This window comes from Gopherus evgoodei, chromosome 2 (assembly GCF_007399415.2).
Source record: "Gopherus evgoodei ecotype Sinaloan lineage chromosome 2, rGopEvg1_v1.p, whole genome shotgun sequence".
NCBI classification, from domain to species: domain Eukaryota; kingdom Metazoa; phylum Chordata; order Testudines; family Testudinidae; genus Gopherus; species Gopherus evgoodei.
In genome coordinates, this window is record NC_044323.1 from 77,412,849 (window position 1) to 77,430,935 (window position 18,087).

The following is an 18,087-nucleotide window of genomic DNA, read 5'->3' on the forward strand; positions in this document are numbered from 1 at the left end:
CTTTAACTCAAAGTTTTTGATAGAGGCTCATGAATTCAGCATATTTCTTTTTTTTTATTTAAATGTTTGAAGAGACTATAAATTTAGGCCTTAACATATTTTTTTATTAAATTCAGATTTAATTTTAAACAGCTTTAGTTTTAAAAAGAAAAACTTATAATTCAAGTAACAAAATAAAAAGTGAGATTTTTGATGTTTTCAAGAAATTGGTTTTCATCCACCCTGCATTTGTGCTAGTTTAATGTGGCATTAATGCATATATTCCAAGATGGCACCCACATGCTAGTGAAGTCATTTGTCTGTCTAATGACTCTGTCAGAGTATAAAGAAAGGTCTGATATGGCTAAACATTGTGGGATGTTCTGTTTCCCAGGGAGTGCTAAATATGTGCAAACTAGTCTTATTTCAGGACAACTGCGAAAACAAATTGTGATAAAAGCTGCTTCTGATTAAAACATGTTTTCGTTAGTCTTTTTTATGTATGTTCATCATCTGTGTGCCATTACTGATAGAGTATGAAGTTGCTTGGATACTAGCATGAAGGGCAGGGTATAAATATGTAGAGGAAAGGATATTACTGCATAGTCTAAAATATATTTATCCTGTCTTACTGTAGGTCACAAAGTTGTATGGGGATTTCATCCTAGTCATTCTGACTATGTCAGAAATAGCACAAAGTTTGGAATATTTGATAATCTTGGCTTAGAGACCAGGTCAGGAACAGCAGGGTGGGTGTACAGGTACTTGTGGCCTTTGGATGGCACAAAGTACTTGCACTCAACCCTGATGGAGATGGGTTGCAGGGAGGAGGGAGTTTGCCAGAGGACATTAGTGGTGATCTTAGAGACCCCATCGTGAAGGGGCAGAGCCACCCTGGCTGGTGCTATGAAGCAAAGGACATGGAAGAAGGCTCCTCGAGCAACTCCGTCTGGAGACCCAGGTTGTCAGCGACTGGACAGACCTACCCGACAAAGTGGATGAGGTTCTCCCATGGGTGGCTGAATGGGGCATCTACCCTTTGCATTCTTTGGTACAGTCAATCTTAAGACTACCTACTTCATTTGAGGAACCTGGAACAGTCCTTTATCAGGATGTATCTGGTGACCATTTCTGCCTTTCATCTGCCAATCCAGGGGCAGACGGTGTTCTCCCTTGACATGATGGTCAAGTTCCTCAGAAGTCTTGAGAGACTTTTTCCACAAGTTCGGTCCCCGGTCCCTCAGTGCTATCTCAACTTGGTTCTGTCCCGGCTTGCAGACCCACCCTTTGAGCCTTTGGCCTCTTGCTCCCTGTCTCACCTATTGTGGAAGGTAGATTTCCTGGTGACGTTGGCTTGGTGAGTCTTCGAGCTGCGACTCCTGACCTCAGAACCTCTGTACATGGTCTTCTATAAGGACAAGGTCCAGCTCCAGCCCCCATCTGGCCTTCCTTCCTAAGGTGGTATCTACTTTTCACATGAGCCAGGATATCTTTCTTCCGGTCTTCTGCCCTAAGCCCCATGGATGTAAGAAGGGCCCTGGCTTTCAACCTAGATCAGACAAAGCCTTTCCGTAAATTGACTCAGCTTTTCATCTCTGCAGCTGATAGGATGAAGGGTCTCCTGGTGTTCATGTAGAGGATTTCTAACTGGATCACCTCTTGCATTCGGGCCTGCTCTGAGTTGGTGGGAGTCCCTCTGCTGCTGATCATCAGAGCCCACTCGACCAAAGTGCAGACATCTTCAGTGGCCTTCCTGGCACACTTCCCGATCCAGAACATCTGTCAAGTTGTGAAGTGAACATGTGCATCAAGGACCACGGCTCACAATGCCATCACTCAGCAGGCCAGAGATGACGCTGGGTTCGGCAGTGCGGTGTTGCAATCTTCACGTCCATGAACTCCTACCCACCTCCAAGAGGTGACTTCCAAGCAGCACAAAAGTTGAATGGACATGAGCAAGCACTGAAAGAAGAAAAGACCTTTTCTGTAACTGGTGTTCTTTGAGAGGTGTTATTCATGTCCATTCCACAACCTGCCCTCCTTCCCCACTATCAGAGTTTCTGGCAAGAAGGAACTGAGGGTGCGGGGAACTGACGATGCTCTGTATACCATGACATGTGCGTGCCACTCCAGAGGGCTCCAGAGCTGGTCCCCTACAGATATTGCTGAGGGAAAAACTTCTGTCATCAGTGCATGTGACAAGCACACACACCTAAACTGAATGGACATGGGCAACACATCTCGAAGAACACCAGTTTTTTTTTTTTTAAAGAGTACACTTTATTAATAATGATAAAAAGAAAGAAAATACATCTGGGAACTTGGGCATTTGCTAGATTTAAAAAAAACCCAAACACTACAATGATTTAAGCATCAATAATAGCTTTCTTGAGGTCCAGTTCAAAGGTTACAGGCAAAACAAAAAGCATCTGGGATTAGCACAGAGAAGAACACCAGTTATGGAAGAAGGTAACTGTCTTTTAAATCAACTGAAGTGTAAGCTTGTCATCTTAGATGGATACCTTTGCGGAGAGTTAAAAGTGTGGTGCTGGAGCTGAGTGTTCACTTCTAGATATGTTAGGAAAGCACCGTCAGTCTAGAGAGGAGGTGGGTCGAAAACCTGAGTGTAGTAACTTTAAAATAAGGTTACTCTGCCACTAGAGGGCACATGAATATTTAGTTTACTTGTATAACTTAGTGCATTGGAGAGGAGGTTTTATTTTTAGAGCCTTCTAATGATTCACAGGACCTGAGAAGAATGCCAGAGATGGAAATGAGATAGTAAAAACATTGGTATCAGTAAAGCCAAAAATTCCCATGTTAAGTGTTTCATAACCTAGTAAATCTCAAATCACTAGCTTTCTGAATTTTGGGAATAAAATTAGTTTGCTGGAACAATCCATAGCATGAGTCTTGTAAACAGTGAGGGAATATGGAGAAAATACAAAAAAAAAAAAATCATCAAATTATGTTTAAAATTGTTATCTTTTTTTTGCTCCAGTGAGGATGGTCTGATGCAGCATATTTTTTAAAAAATATTTTTTATCCCATGATCGGGTGTAAATTAGCATCAGGAAAAATATTAGCCCCCAGGATACTATTGTTAGCTATGTAATTCCATGTGTGCCACAAGAGAAGGGACACATACTGCTAGGAACCAAAAAATCAAGTTGCAAATGAAGGAGGTATTATGAACAAGCAGACCATTTCATAAGACACTTTCCTCTCTACCTTCCTGCATAATTCTGACCTAGGAGGTAAGGTATATTAGAGAGCACAAGGCTTCAGATAAATTGCATTTTACAAGATGAAATAAATCCTCCTCAAACACTGAATTATAAAGCTATGTGAATCCTTTAAATGCAGAAACTTTCTCCAAAAAGTAAGATTGACACATCTCTTCAGCAAACACAACATCCACTTTTTGACGAACTCCAATTATCTTTGCTTCCATCTCTCCCATTTTATGAAAAAGTACACATTCATCCTCCTTAGTTGTAAATATTTTATGGAGCACTTTTTTGTGTGTCAGGACACTTTCCAATGAATGAGTTTTAGTAAGAAATATGCCTTATTAACAGAATTCCTGTGTAAGTGTCCTCTCCTTCCTGTTCACAAAGCCTTAATAGTAATTGGGGGATATAAAATATTTTCTTGGCACTTTTTGATTGCATGTTTTTGTTTTTAAACATTTTTTTTGGCAGTGGCCTGCTTTGTCAGTACAGATTGGATGCAGATAGGTTTCATGAAAATTGATATTGGATTTAGGCTTTGTATTCATGTACATTTAAAATGGAATAAGTGGAGAGGTGAGGGAATTGTTCTTATTCATTGTATTTTTTCCCCTTTAGAGGTCTTGTAAATACCCCTTGGTCTATGTATATCCTGGGTTTTTTCCTTAAAATTTCCCACTATTGCACTATGAGTGGTGCATCTGCAGCAGTGATGATAACAGTGGGAGTTCTAGCGTAGCGAAGGCACCAGCATTTTTACTTCCGTGTCATCTAACTGTGCTCAAAACAAGTGTATACAACTGTGACAGACCCAGGAGTCTGGTAGAGGGCAAATATACTGGTCACTGGATGAGTAGTTTTCTGTTCCCTGAGTGACCAGGGCAGGGGCTGCACTAGAGTAATCAGGAACCTGCTAGAACCAGTTAAGGCAGACAGGCTGATTAGAACACCTGCAGCCAATCAAGGCAGGCTAATCAAGGCACTTAGGTTTAAAAAGAAGCTCACTCCAGTGAGGCCAGGGGGAGCCAGAGGAGAGGAAGTGTGTGTGAGGAGCTGGGAGCAAGAGGCCCAAAGAGCTGAGAGTGAGAGGGTGTGCTGCTGGAGGACTAAGGAGTGCAAGTGTTATCAGACACCAGGAGGAAGGTCCTGTGGTGAGGATAAAGAAGGTGTTTGGAGGAGGCCATGGGGAAGTAGCCCAGGGAGTTGCAGCTGTCATGCAGCTGTTACAGGAGGCACTATAGACAACTGCAATCCACAGGGCCCTGGACTGGAACCTGGAGTAGAGGGCGGGCCTGGGGTTCCCCCCAAACCTCGCAACTCCTGATCAGACACAGGAGGAGTTGACCCAGACTGTGGGGAAGATCACTGAGGTGAGCAAATCTGCCAATAAGCGCAGGACCCACCAAGGTAGAGGAGGTACTTTGTCACAACACCATAGTGACAAAAATGATGGTGGCTCCACACTATATCTTCTACTGTTATCATTGATCTCAGTGGAATGGCGTGGAGTTCTAAGAAAAGGATTGATGCAAATATATTTGATTTTGAAGGCAGGTAGGGAGCATACCCAGCATTCTGGACAAAGGGAATGAACTGGGTCTGGTAGCCTCAGAAAATAAAATTACAAAAATAGCAAAAAGGGACACGCAGAACAGATGCCAGACCTTCAAGGTAGAAGTGACTTCTTGAGTTTAATATAGTCCCAGAATGCTGACTGCTGAAGATCACATTATTATCTTTTCCCTGAAGACTTGTGATTAGTCTCTCCAAGACAGCAGTGTTCCTCACTTGAGTGAATGCTATTTTCTGGACTTGAGAATAAGGCTCTCATATGTCTTGCTTCGTTAATTAGCTTGGCAGTAATTTCTTATGCCATTTGGCTGAAAGATAATTCTTATCTTTCATTCTTATAGCAAAATCTCTTGGATCTAGTGGTACTATTCTTCTGGCTATCTCTATTGTTTGTTTTGTGCACCTCTTTTCTTCTGAGATTGAGGCACTTTCCTTGTAGGTGAGGCCTGTATCTAGCTCTGTCAGAAGTCCAGTAGAGCCATTCTATTGTTGCAGAACAGGCAACAGACATCTGTTCCTTCTGCATCCGATAGGGGATTAATCATGTTGCTGGTTCGGAATTGAAAATCAAACTCAGATATTAACTTTAATCCCTTATGAGAGCTATTACAATGTTAGACTGGTCCTTTAATTCTTGCCTTTGGCAGGGGGTGGTGAGACGCTGCTATGATGCTAACCATTCAAAGTATTACATTATATATAACAATTTTATTTTGCATCTGGTCAGTTGGAGCTATTAGTATGGTTAGTTGTGATAGGTGTTATTAATAGTCTCTATGGGCATAGATACTGTGTCAAGAAAAAAAAACATTTTGTTCTTCTTCGAGTGGTTGTTCATGTCCATTCCAAGCAGGTGTTGCATGCCGCGTGCACACCAGCCCGGAATATTTTCCCCTAGCAGCGTCCATAGGGTTGGCCCTGGTGCCCTCTGGAGTGGCGGCCACTCCACGGCACCCTATAAAGGGGCCCCACTGACTCTCCATCTCCTCCAGTTCCTTCTTACCTGCCAGTGATGGCTAGCTGGAACTTCTCTTGCGTAGCACGTTAGCAATGTCCTATCCTTGTGTATAGTCCCGTGTATATAGTTTGTATATAGTTTAGTTTACTTAAGTCATTTGTGTATAGTTCTTGGTAGTTGGGGGGGTCCCCCCCCCATGCTCTCATCACCCGTTGGGGCATCCCCCGGGTCCCCGAGGTTTAAACTCTGCAAGGACTGCGGGAAATTCATTCCCAAGAGTGACCCGCATTCTGCTTGTTTAAGGTGCCTTGGAGAGAGCCACCAAAAGGACCGGTGCTCTATCTGCAGGGGTTTCCGCCCGAGAACTCTCAAAGACAGAGCTCAAAGACTTAGAGTCCCCCTGATGGAGGCTGGCCCTGCGGCCACCCTCGGACCTGGAACCGGCCAAGGTGGTGCCAAGCAACATCGTTCCTCGGTGTGGAGTGCCCTGGCACTGGCACCAGGACTTAGGGCCCAGCCCAAGTCATCTAAGACGCGTCACCGAACAGAGTCGGGTCATAGGAAGTCGGCCTTGGTGCGGCACCGCTCACCATCTTCGGTGCCCACTAAGAAGAGGAAACCAGTCACCGCACCAGGACCCTCAGAGGCCGACGCCGTCCGCGGGTGCAAGCGGACAGGCTGGGCTATAGCCCTCGGCTGCTCTGTCGACTCCTGCACCGCAGAGAGGGTGGTCAAGTCCAGACTAGCCTAGATCCCCAGACCTCAGTGGAGACTTGCGCCTCCCTTTGACACCGGAGGCATTCGAGGCGGCCTCAGACTTGATGGGACTCCCGTCCCTGGCCTCCCCGCACCGTAGTAGGGAGTTGCCTTCCATGACCCGTCCCCTAATACCATCTGTCCCTGCCAGCAGGTATATGGGATCTTGGGGAGCAATTACCACACAGGTGAGGTGCCAATTAATTTCTTTATTAAAGGAAAAAGGAAGTGGTGGGAATTTAACAATGAAATATGATGGGATGGGGTGTATAGGGTGTTTACAATAGAACAAATGATGGGGGGGTTCTTATTGAGCAGTGGTAGGGAGTTCTAACAGTGGGGTACAGTAAGTGGGGTTCAGCACAATGGGGTACAGTACAGTCAATAAGCGTATCAAAAAGAAATGCAAAATAAAATGGTAGCTTCTGTATAAAATGGTCAACAATCTTAGACAGAATGTATTAAGTGGTTGGTGGCCTTATACACAATGTAACACAATGGTATCAATGCAATACAAAGTATATAGAAAAGTGGAAGCAACCAATGGGGGTGTTATAATTACAAGTAAAATGTGAATATAGTGAACTTATGCAACGTAAACGGTATAAAAGAAAAGTTAATGACTTAATTTGTGCTGGGTCAAGGAACAGGAGGTGGGGAAATGAATGATTAGTGGCAACTGATGAGAGGAGAGTGCGGTTGGAAGCAGCGAGAGACTCTGAAGCCCTGCAGGTAAGGACAACGGAGGCAGTGTGATGGTGATCTTCGGTAGGGGAGGGGCAGCGGAGAAGTGTAAAGAAGGGCTGGAGAGAGGTTTAAGCAACAAGCGGACACCAAAAACAAAGGAAAAAAAAGCGGCAAAGGGTTTGGGAAGTTTCACAGGGGGAGAAGCAGCAAGGGGTCGGGAAGTTTGGAGAGAGTGCAGATGTGGGGGAAAAAACAGCAAAGGGTTATAACAGGGAGACACGGAGAAGCACACAGAGGGTGAGATTGGAGCAGGGGAAAAACCAGACATGAATTCAAGCAGCAAAAACCTTGTCTGTAGACATGGAGACATACACAGAGGGGGAGATTGGAGCGGGGGGAAAACAAACAGACACGGGAAAGGTCAGGGAGAGATCGGGACAGCGGGAAGACGAATTTAAGCAGCAAAAACCTTATCTATCTTAACCAACGACTAGGCAAAACAACAAATATCACAATTCTAAGCAAAACTATAACAAGCAACTATACAGAGCAACAAAACAGTAAACTATAACAAGGCAGGTGAACTTACAAGCTTTACAATCTTAACAAAACTATGACTTAATAAACTAAAAAAACCAAAACCTATGGTGCACCTTATGCTATGGGGAAGTCACAGAGGGCAGAGTGGTATGTGCCCAGGATACAGCTCCCAAGGAAGCCAAGGGATGGTGGCGGAAGCCAAGGGATACAGCTGAAAGCAGGGAGCCCCGAGGCAAAGCCCACAGGAGCAGAGCTTAGCAGCGGCACAAACTTATTTTTAGCAGCAAAGCGCTGGGGAGTTTGAGAGGTTTTAAGACACAGACCAAGGTTTAGCTTGAGTCTGTGTGCTGGGGAAACAGAGCCAGCAACTAAAATAATAAAATAAAAGTAGGGAAAGTTTCACAGAGGGATTCTTACCAGTCCTCAAGGCGGCAGCAAAGGCAGAAGCAGCAGCAACATCAGAAGAAGCAAGGAGGGCTCGGTACAGTCTCAATAATCAGGAGATCTCTCAGGTAGCAATTCGTTCTTCGGGGGGGGGTTTCAAAAAACAGGGGTACGCTCAAAAATAAAACGAGAGCGGAGAAAGGACCCCCCAGAACGCCTGGCTGATCAGACCAGGCAGCAATGCAGGAACCTTTCTGATGTTTGTTTTAAAAATGTCTGTTTTTAAAGGCAAACTCAGGCAGTTTCCCGCCAGTAATCCTGATAGGCTCCCTCTGTCACAGGGGAAGAGGCACAGGGAAAAGACTGCAGGTGAGCACAGAAACATGTCTGGGCAGAGTCCTGTGCAATAGGTGACTCAAAAGCACATGAGGCCTATGACTCATGCCCAGGATCCTAAAAACACAACAGGTCTTGCAGCTCTGGACATTGCCTGCCCTACACCGAGCCCAGGTTCAACGAGGTGATAACAGGACTAACCCTTTGAACAGGGCAGTGGTCCCATTTAGCACGCAGCACAAGTGGCCTTCCCTTTGAGAAGGGCAATGGCTCTTGTTAAACAACTCAAGGGGCCCTCCCTTTGAGAAGGGCAGTGGCCCTGGTAAACAACTTAACAGCCAGGGAAGGGTGGCCACAGGAGGAGAACAAAAACAAAATGGAGTATGGGGACAGCTGTAAGAAACAAAATGGAACAGACACCATCGAGGGACAAGCCGGCCATGCTGTCACCTCCCTCCCTGCACCGCGCCGCTAGGGCGGCACCGGACCAGATAAGAGGCTTCCCGCTGCCTCAGCAGCACTCTCCAACGGCACCGGGTGCTGCTCCCCCCAGGTCCTCTTATTCAGAGACTTCAGACTCAGAGGCAGACTCTTAACCACTCCAGCCAGTTTGCGGAGCAGGAGATCAGTTCGGGGGTTAGCCACCAGCATTACCCACAGTGGCAGCAGCAATGCATCCGCCCCTCGCAGTGGCCGTTTTGGACCCCCTGGGCCTACCACTAGTCGGTAGGCCAGGAGTTTGGTCTTCGATCAAGGTTGGCCTCGGTCTCCTCGGCGCTGGTGGCTCATCCTCAGACTGCACCGCGCCCCAATTACTACGGCGTGGATCTGCCTCCGGCTGTTGGGTCACATGACGGCCATGCCAGACTCCAGCTTCACCCGCTACAGTCCTGCTTAGCAACAGTATACTGCCTGGCCAGGAACCCCCTGGACTCAGTGGTGTCCATTCCCCACTCGCTACGGTGGTGGCTCGACTGGCAGAAAGTGTGCATGGGTGTCCCCTTCACTGGCCCTCAACCGTACCTCTCCCTGGTAACGGATGCCTCTGATCGAGGTTGGGGAGCGCACCTGGGACACCACAGGACGCAGGGCTTGTGGTCGCTGGAGGACCTCGAGTTGCATATCAATGTCAGGGAGCTGCGAGGAGTTCGCCTAGCTTGTTTGACCTTCCGGTCCCAACTGGCCGGCAGATGTGTTTCAGTCCTCTCGGACAACACGTCGGCGGTCTTTTATATCAACGGGGGTGCACACTCCTCTCCCCTGTGCAGGGAAGTCCTCGCGTTGTGGGATTTCTGCGTCCACAATGCTACCCACCTGACGGCGTTCTACCTTCCGGGGGAGCAGAACGACCTGACGGACACCCTCAGCCGCTTGTTCCGGGGTCATGAGTGGTCCCTCCAACGGGACATGGTACACTCAATCTTCCAGCTCTGGGGCTTTCCCCGGTTAGACCTGTTCGCCTCGAAGGAAAGCAGAAAGTGCAGACGATTCTGCTCCCTCCTGGGCTTCAGTCAGGGATCTCTGTTGGACACCTTTCTCCAGTCTTGGGGGGTCGATCTGCTATATGCCTTCGCTCCGATCCCCCTGATACACAGGATGATTTTGAAGATTCGCAGGGACCACGCACGGGTAATCCTGATAGCTCCAGCGTGGCCGCGCCAACATCGGTACACGTCGCTCCTGCACATGTCCGTTCAGGCGCCCCTAACGCTGCCCCTGCTCCTGGACCTGATCACGCAGGACCGGGGCTCCCTCTGCCACCCGAACCTGGAATCTCTCCACCTCACAGCCTGGATGCTCCATGGCTGAACCCGGTGGAGATGCAGTGCTCCCAGCAGGTCAGACAGGTGCTGCTTGGTAGTAGGAAACCATCAACTAGGGCCACCTACCTGGCCAAATGGAAGCACTTCTCAATATGGTCGGGTCAGCGAGGTCACAATCCACTGGGGGTCCCAATCCCCATTGTCTTAGACTATTTGCTCCACCTCAGACAACTGGGCCTCTCCCTCTCCTCGATTCGTGTTCACTTGGCAGCCATCTCGGCTTTCCATCTGGGAGAGGGGGGTACCTCGGTGTTTGTGAACCTGCTGGTTGGGTATTTCCTCAAGGGTATGGACAGGCTATTTCCGCGTGTTCGTAAGCCGGCTCCTGCCTGGGACCTGAATCTGGTCCTCTCCGCCCTCTCAGGACCTCCCTTTGAGCCTCTGGCTTCGTGCTCCCTGTTGTACCTGTCATATAAGATGGCTTTCCTGGTGACGATCACCTCAGCCAAGAGGGTGTCTGAGCTCAGGGCGTTAACATCCGAGCCCCCATACACTGTCTTTTATAAGGACAAGGTCCAACTTAGATCTCACCCGGCTTTCCTCCCTAAGGTCGTCTCACAGTTCCATATGGGACAAGATATCTTTCTCCCGGAGTTTTATCCGAAACTTCACCCTTCCAGTGAGGAGCGGAGATTACATTCCCTGGATGTCCGCAGGGCCTTGGCCTTTTACATCGAGCGTACCAAGCTGTTCAGATGCTCGACTCAGCTCTTCATCGCGGTGGCGGATAGGATGAAAGGTCTCCTGGTCTCCTCTCAGCGAATCTCTTCGTGGATCGCAACCTGCATCTGGGAATGCTACCGCATAGCTAAGACCCCTGTCCCTCCGGTCACGGCCTACTCTGCTAGGGCGCAGGCCTCCTCTGCGGCATTCCTGGCTCAGATCCTGACTCAGGAGATTTGTAGAGCGGCCACATGGTCCTCCATCCACATGTTCTCGTCGCACTATGCAATCACGCACCAGACTAGGGATGATGCAGCCTTCGGCCGTGCAGTACTCCAGTCAGCAGTGAACTCCAACCCCACCACCTAGGTTTAGGCTTGTGAGTCACCTGCTTGGAATGGACATGAACAACCACTCGAAGAAGAAAAAACAGTTACCCACCTTTTAGTAACTGTAGTTCTTCAAGATGTGTTGTTCATATCCATTCCAATACCCAACCTCCTGCCCCTCAGTCTGTGTGCCAGCAAGAAGGAACTGAGGGGGTGGAGGATCGGTGGGCCCCTTTATAGGGTGCCGTAGTGGCGCCACTGCAGGGGGCACCAGGGCCGACCCTACGGACGCTGCTAAGGGAAAATCTTCCGGCTTACGTGCACACGGCGCGCACACACCTGCTTGGAATGGACATGAACAACACATCTCGAAGAGCAGCAGTTACTAAAAGTTGGGTAACCATCTTTTGTTTGGTTGTGACAGCCAACAGCGTGCTAACTCTTTTGTTTGTGTGTATGAAACCCAAAATAAATACCAGTATTTGTATTTTTTGCATAATAGTTTAAAGAACTGTCTAGTTTTTCAATTACCACTTTGTTCACTGATACTGCTTTTTCCAGTGGTACATCTCCTGGTGAAGTTAATGGTCCAAACTGCTACATAATTGTAAATTTGCCGGCAGTGCTTTAGCCACTGATGAGATATGTTTGAATTGCAGCGCAGTGACAAAGCAAATGGTGGCATATATCCCTTTTCAGCGGTAACTTGGCTCTTAATGTTGATGTAGATTACTTTTCCTTTTTCTTCATTGTAAATTTTGCAAGTGCTGCAGACAACACTGAGGCCTCTCATTGAGTGTGCCTGACAGCTGCAGAATCCAAATGCCAAGATCTGGCTCCCAAACCTTGACCTCTTCTTTGGCTTCTTTTCTGGTCTCTTAGCTGGCTCCACTGCTGGCTGCTGCAGAAGCTGCAGAATACTCTACAGAGGAGATACAAAGCTGGCTTGTTCAGAATCTGCTTTATTGTTGGCACATGGCATTTTTTGGGGACTTACCTTAGAGGGAAGTATTCCACTTGTTTTTAACATATTCTGAGAGTAGTATTCTTTAAATACAAATCAATGTATGAAGCTCCCTTATTGCAAATGGAAAGTATTTTGCCACCTATTTCTGTTTGAAGTAAAAATATACAGTATTTGGTGTGTTTATATAAATTCCCCACCCCAGACCTTTTTATGTTGCACTAACTTTCTGTTTTTTTAAAAAAAGTAGTCAACATCTCCATTTTATAAAATATTTCCGTCTTTTAAATGTTTGTAAGAGGCAAGCTTGTCTGGGAATATGGCTAAAGTACCTGAAAAGAACTGTGTGTTTGTATGTCCCTTCTTCCTCAAACCACAGATTCAAACTTTTGAGATCAGTAGCCACTAGTTGTGTGAGTCTTCTGATATGGACATAAGGTGGATTTATATGGGTAAAGGGAGGAATAGAGACACGGGTATGCAATGATGAGCTGTGTAAAGAGCCTCTGAACTCTTGTTTAGTTCAGCTGAAATCCATACCAAGGAAGTATTCAAAAAGTATAATATCCTGTTTCAACAAAGAAAATATTGACCTCCCAAAACCCCATAGTGTAATATATTTTTTATTATTAAAACCAAACTTAAACTTGATAGTGTCAAATAAGATCTAGTGTGAAGAAAGGATGGGGGTAGGGGTATATGACTGAGTAAGTAGGGGAGTAGGTTGGCTCCAAATCTGAGGCAATACAGGGAAGGTTTAAGATTGTAATCTTTAATTTAATTCCAGACGTTTATAGGATTAATGTCATAGCTTTGATCTTTTGATAATAATATTGTGTTAATATTACTTCTAAAATAAGATAATGGTTAAATTACATCAAAACTGTTTTCTGTTTCTTTACACCATTGTTTTTATATTTTTTAATTTTCTTTTGGAAAAGACCAAATAAAGCAGTGTGACTGATGTACAGCGGTAAAGATAAGCTGTGACATGATGGGCTTTGAAAGCCTGAAGCAGTGGTGAATTGCAGGAATACTTGATCCACATTTTTGAAATGGTGAACCAGAGATGGCAGGAGTGGGTTGAGGGTTGTTTGGGCCTCATTTGCATTTCATAGGAAAGTCCTTGAAATTAGCAGTTTTCAGGCAACTGATTAATATTAAAGTGGAAAGGGAATAGTGTACAGATGCCAAGAGATGAACTTGCTGAAGGGTTTTGAGCCCAATGTGCATGGGAGAGCCACAGGTCCTCCCCCTGAAAACATTATTTGAATTTTGCAACTATTGATAAAAAACTTGCTTGTGAAAGATGCCAGTTTGAAATTCTTGGATATTGAAAACTGGATTCTGTATAGTAAAGATACAAGCTTACCTATGCTGTCCTGGAAAGGTTGTCTATAGAGCTTGAGAGGGTATCTCAGTCTCCAGACATATTAAGTCATTGGTACATTTATTAAAATTGTCAGGGTGCCATTTAGACCCTATTACAATGGTCCCCAAACTGTGGGATGTGCCCTCCTAAGGAGGCACAAAGGAATATCTGGGGTTGTGTGGTAGGCCTGGGCCAGCTCCCCGGGAGTTGGGGAGGGAGCGCCACCCTGCCCTGCTCTGCCCTCAGTTCTGCCCCAGTCCTAGTCAGCCTGACACTATCTGGTTACCTGCATTAACCAGACTCCGCCACTAGGGGCAGAAAGAGCAGTGCTGCTGCTGGAGCCTGGAGGAGCACTCAGGGACAACTCCGGTAAGAGAGATACTGGTGGCTCCCGTGCCCTGCCCCAAGCATGGCTGCCCATCCCCCACCCTACCCCACTCACTTCCTCACCCACGGAGCACAGCTCTCCCTCCCTGTCCTGATCCACTCACCCCTCCACCCCCCATCCCGTGTGGCTCCCCATCCCGTCTTCAGAGCCGTCCCTTGGGTACGGCTAATTGGGGTGACTGCCCCGGATCCCGTGCTTCTATAAAATCATGAGGAGGTGGGTAGGGCGGTGACGCGGGGTGAGGAGGCAAATGGGGAGGCTAGCGGCAGGCGGGGAGGAGCCCCTTACCAAAACCTCCCCCTCCCCCTAGTGCCTCCTGCCCACTGGCAGGTCCCGCCAATCAGCGCCTCCCCCTCCCTCTCACCGCCTGCCACAAATCAGACGTTTCGTGGCATCAGGAGGTGCTAGTGGGGAGGGGAGAGGAGCGAGGGTGCAGCATGCTCGGGGGAGGGGGCAGAACTGGGCGTGGAAGAGGCAGAGCGGGAGCGGGGCCTGGGCAGAGCCGGTGGGGGAGCACCCTCACAGCAGATTAGAAACTCAGCGCCTATGTCCCGGACCCTGCATTCCCCTAGGGATAGTCCTGCCCCACTCACCCCGCCCTGGCTCCCAGGGGGGGCACGAACTGGATAAGAGAGGGGCATGTTTGAAAAAGTTTGGGGACCACTGCACTATTATGATGATACCATCTGCTCATTTCACTCAGAGCAATGCGCGGTCATCAAGTGATTTTTTGGGTCATTACTTATCTGAGTCACATTAGAACCAAAAACCTAGAGGTGAAAGGGCTCAGTATCAAATTACTAGTATCGCAAATTATTAAGTCTCTTAGACTTGAAGCAATGTAACAAATGAAATAGTTACTTCCTTCTTTACTTTACATTGACTTTTTTTCCCCAGTTTTCTGAAGTTAAACCAGATGAACTGGCCTGTCCCGATCACTTGGGTCAGATCTACACTTAAAATACTACAGCAGCGCAGCACCAGTGAAGCTGCACCATTGTAATGCTTCAGTGAAGACACTGCTATGCCTAGTGGAGTGCTTCTCCTGTCGGCATAGTTTATTCACCAACTATGGTAGTAGCTATGTCGACGGGAGAAGCCCTCCTATCAATATAGGGCTGTCTACAGTGGGGTTTAGGTTGTATAACTGCATCACTCAGTGGTGTGGCTTTTTCACACCCCTGCACAAGGTAGTTATACCGATGTAACATGGCCACCAGCACTGTCTGATGTTTGGATCAGCTCTTGAAGCAGCATCTCGTTTCTGACAGGCATTTTGGTCGTAGTGATTGTCATCCTTATATTTTTCTCTTCTTTTTATCTTATCCCCTCTCTGGTTTCCTGTTTTTTGTTTTCTTTGTTCATTTGTTTATTTTCTTAACCTCTTCCCCTACTAATACTTAGCTGACATCTTTCCTCTTCCACTTCCTTTTGTTTTACTTTCCTGATTTCCCACGTACAACCTTCTTGTATCCCTCTGTCTTACCTTGTCCCATATTAACTCTTGTTCTGTTGCCCATCTCCTTTACTTCACCCACGTGTAGGCTACTTGGTGCTGGGAATGTGATTCCCAGCTTGAGCAGGCCTACTCGTGCTCACTCTCATTGAGCTATCCTACTGAAATAGCAGTGTAGTTGCAGTAACACAGACAGTGGCAAGTGATGGCATGACCTGCTTCCTCTCCCCTCCTCCCAGTATGTATCCACCTGGTCTGGGCTGGTTGGTACTTGGAGCAGCTAGCCCACAGTGCTGCTTGCTGCTGCTCCTGCTACTTCAGCTACATTACTATCTTAAGCACAGTAGTCCCACGAGAGCTAGTGCGAGTATGTGTGCTCAAGCTGGGTATCACAACCCCAGATCCAAGTGTAGACTCAGCCATAGACTGGAGAAGGGGGAAATTACTCCTTATCAGCTACACTGGCTATTGAAATTGAAGGTATATCTGTGATTAGTCTGATTGTAGTCCCATTGAACAAAAAGGCAAAATTCTGTAGACTTGAGTAGGAGTAGGATAAAGACTCTCAATTAAGATTATGGCTGCAAGAAGGTTTTTTTTTTTTCTTTTAAAGATACTTCAGGAGATTATATGGAAGCATTTTAGAAAAGCTGTTGTAACTAGATAACTGCTCAGTCCATTTATCAAATTACCTATAGTTCCATTTTAAAGTGGATGAAAGAGTAATAAATATTGAATAAAAGAACTTAATCTGTTTTAGATCATTTTAATTAAATTTGTTGATGGGGAAAAACAGTGTGGATCTGTTGTACTTACAATGTACTGGGATGTGAGTGTGTCAATATTTTCTCCTCCTACTCACCCAAATATTCTAGTGAAATAAACAAAAAAAGGAGACCCAAAATACAAGAAGTCTGTGCTCTATAAAACTTCTTGCCTTCTACTAATATTCCCAGAGTTCATTGTCTTTGCACCCCAGAGACAGGACAGGACTTTGTGGTTTAGTCTCTGATGTAGTCCCATCCCCCTCTTTCCTTTACACCATATGGAGATTTGGCTTTAATTGTGTTGGTTTACAATGCTTAATTTACATAGCCACAGAGAGACTGGTGAATCATTGTCCTTTATCTGACCCGAAATCTGTTTGTCTACACTTCCTGGGACAGACTTTAAAACATCTTTTCAGTACAAATACACAACTCCTTAAATATTATCTGTACATACATCTCACAATGATTATGTGAATCAGTATGACATAAGCTTTTATTAAGTACCTTATTGATATTCTTTATGGATAAATATTATGAAAGCCCATGTGCTAGGTGTAGGGAGTTTGTCAGGCCTGTTAGGAGTTGCTGACACAGAGTAGTGAACCCTTTGCCAGCTGGCACCGATGGGCCTCTAGTGTGACCGTATATAACCTCTAGTGTGACCGTATATAAAATGCTAACCATCAAAACTATAGTGTTTAGATTCTGATCAGGAGTTGGATTGGGCAAGTGTGCAGCCATATAATGAACATGTATTTTTTTTTGGCCGTCTTCCATTTTGCTTCCAATTCTTGGGTCCTCACCGCTGCTGTGTAGCTGGTAACTGATGAGTCGTAAACCTTAAGTGGTGTCAAACCCAAAATATAAAATCCCTGTAGGAAACTACAATTAGCTGCTTTGGGAACAGAAAGTTCAGCATCCCTGGGTCTTGCTGCTGCCTCATATGCCCCAGATTCTACCACCACTGCCTGGCAGGGTAGATTAACTCCTGAATATAGTAGCCCCACCTGAAAACTTTTTCTCATATACCTGCCTGAGAGGAGACAAGTAGTAGAATAATGTGGGTCTGGAGCAGGAAATGAGGAACAAGTAAAGGAGAATCTAACTGAGCCTAAGCCCAGCTGTAATCCGCAGCCTGCACAGGAAGAGCTGCTGAGTCAGCCCAGCCCAAAGGGGAAGTGGATTCACAACTTTTTTTTCTCATTCTGACCCATGGTTTTGATATTCCTGTATAAAAATACTTGCTCACTGAGAAAAGTGGAAAGAGTTCCATACACTGGGATTTGTTTATTGTGTTGTCAACCTGAGCCAGTGGAAACAGGTGAACCAAATTAGTACAGAATGTAATCCAAGTATGAGTCATGTTTAATACAAGTGAGTTTTTTCCATAGACCGTATCCAGTCAGCTATGTAACTGTATTATAAGTAGCAGAAATGAAAGCTATATCAGAGTGGGTGGATCTCCTGGCATTGGGTTGGACTGACCAAACACACATCACTCACTCATTATTCTTTGTGCATTTGCTTTTTCATTCCATTATTCTTACTCCCTGCTGCTTACCAGGGAGCACTTTATAACCATGTCAAATTAAAAGCATGCATTCAGAATTTCTGTTATTTTAATACACCTCTTCTGCCACTGCCTTTTTTCATCTGTGCTCATTCAGACCATGAGTAAGCCTGAAGCCATCCTGGCTCTATGTTGATCTATTTTTATCTAATGATTGGTTTTCTTGCTTTAGGGATTCACACATTGTAAAGGAAGATACTGATTGCCTTGTCCCTGCTGATATTTTTGTTTCCTGGTGAATTGCCATGTTGTATTTAAAATTATCATGCTTTGGAGTGTTAGCTGGAAATACTTGGGATGAACAGAA

At 46.0% G+C, this 18,087-nt stretch overlaps 1 protein-coding gene across 4 annotated transcripts in view; it reads left to right on the top strand.

The window, feature by feature from the left end:
• ANO10 (anoctamin 10) overlaps positions 1 to 18,087 on the top strand; it is a 270,756-nt gene that overhangs the window by 101,331 nt on the left and 151,338 nt on the right. Inside the window, exon 12 of one of the 4 annotated variants that reach the window (XM_030551035.1) lies at positions 17,953 to 17,997. The exons of the other annotated variants lie outside the window; for them this stretch is intronic. Coding sequence (XP_030406895.1) covers positions 17,953 to 17,982 — 30 coding nt within the window. The 3' untranslated portion in view covers positions 17,983 to 17,997. Of the gene's footprint in view, positions 1 to 17,952; positions 17,998 to 18,087 lie in introns of those variants that run through there. 4 annotated transcript variants of the gene reach the window in all.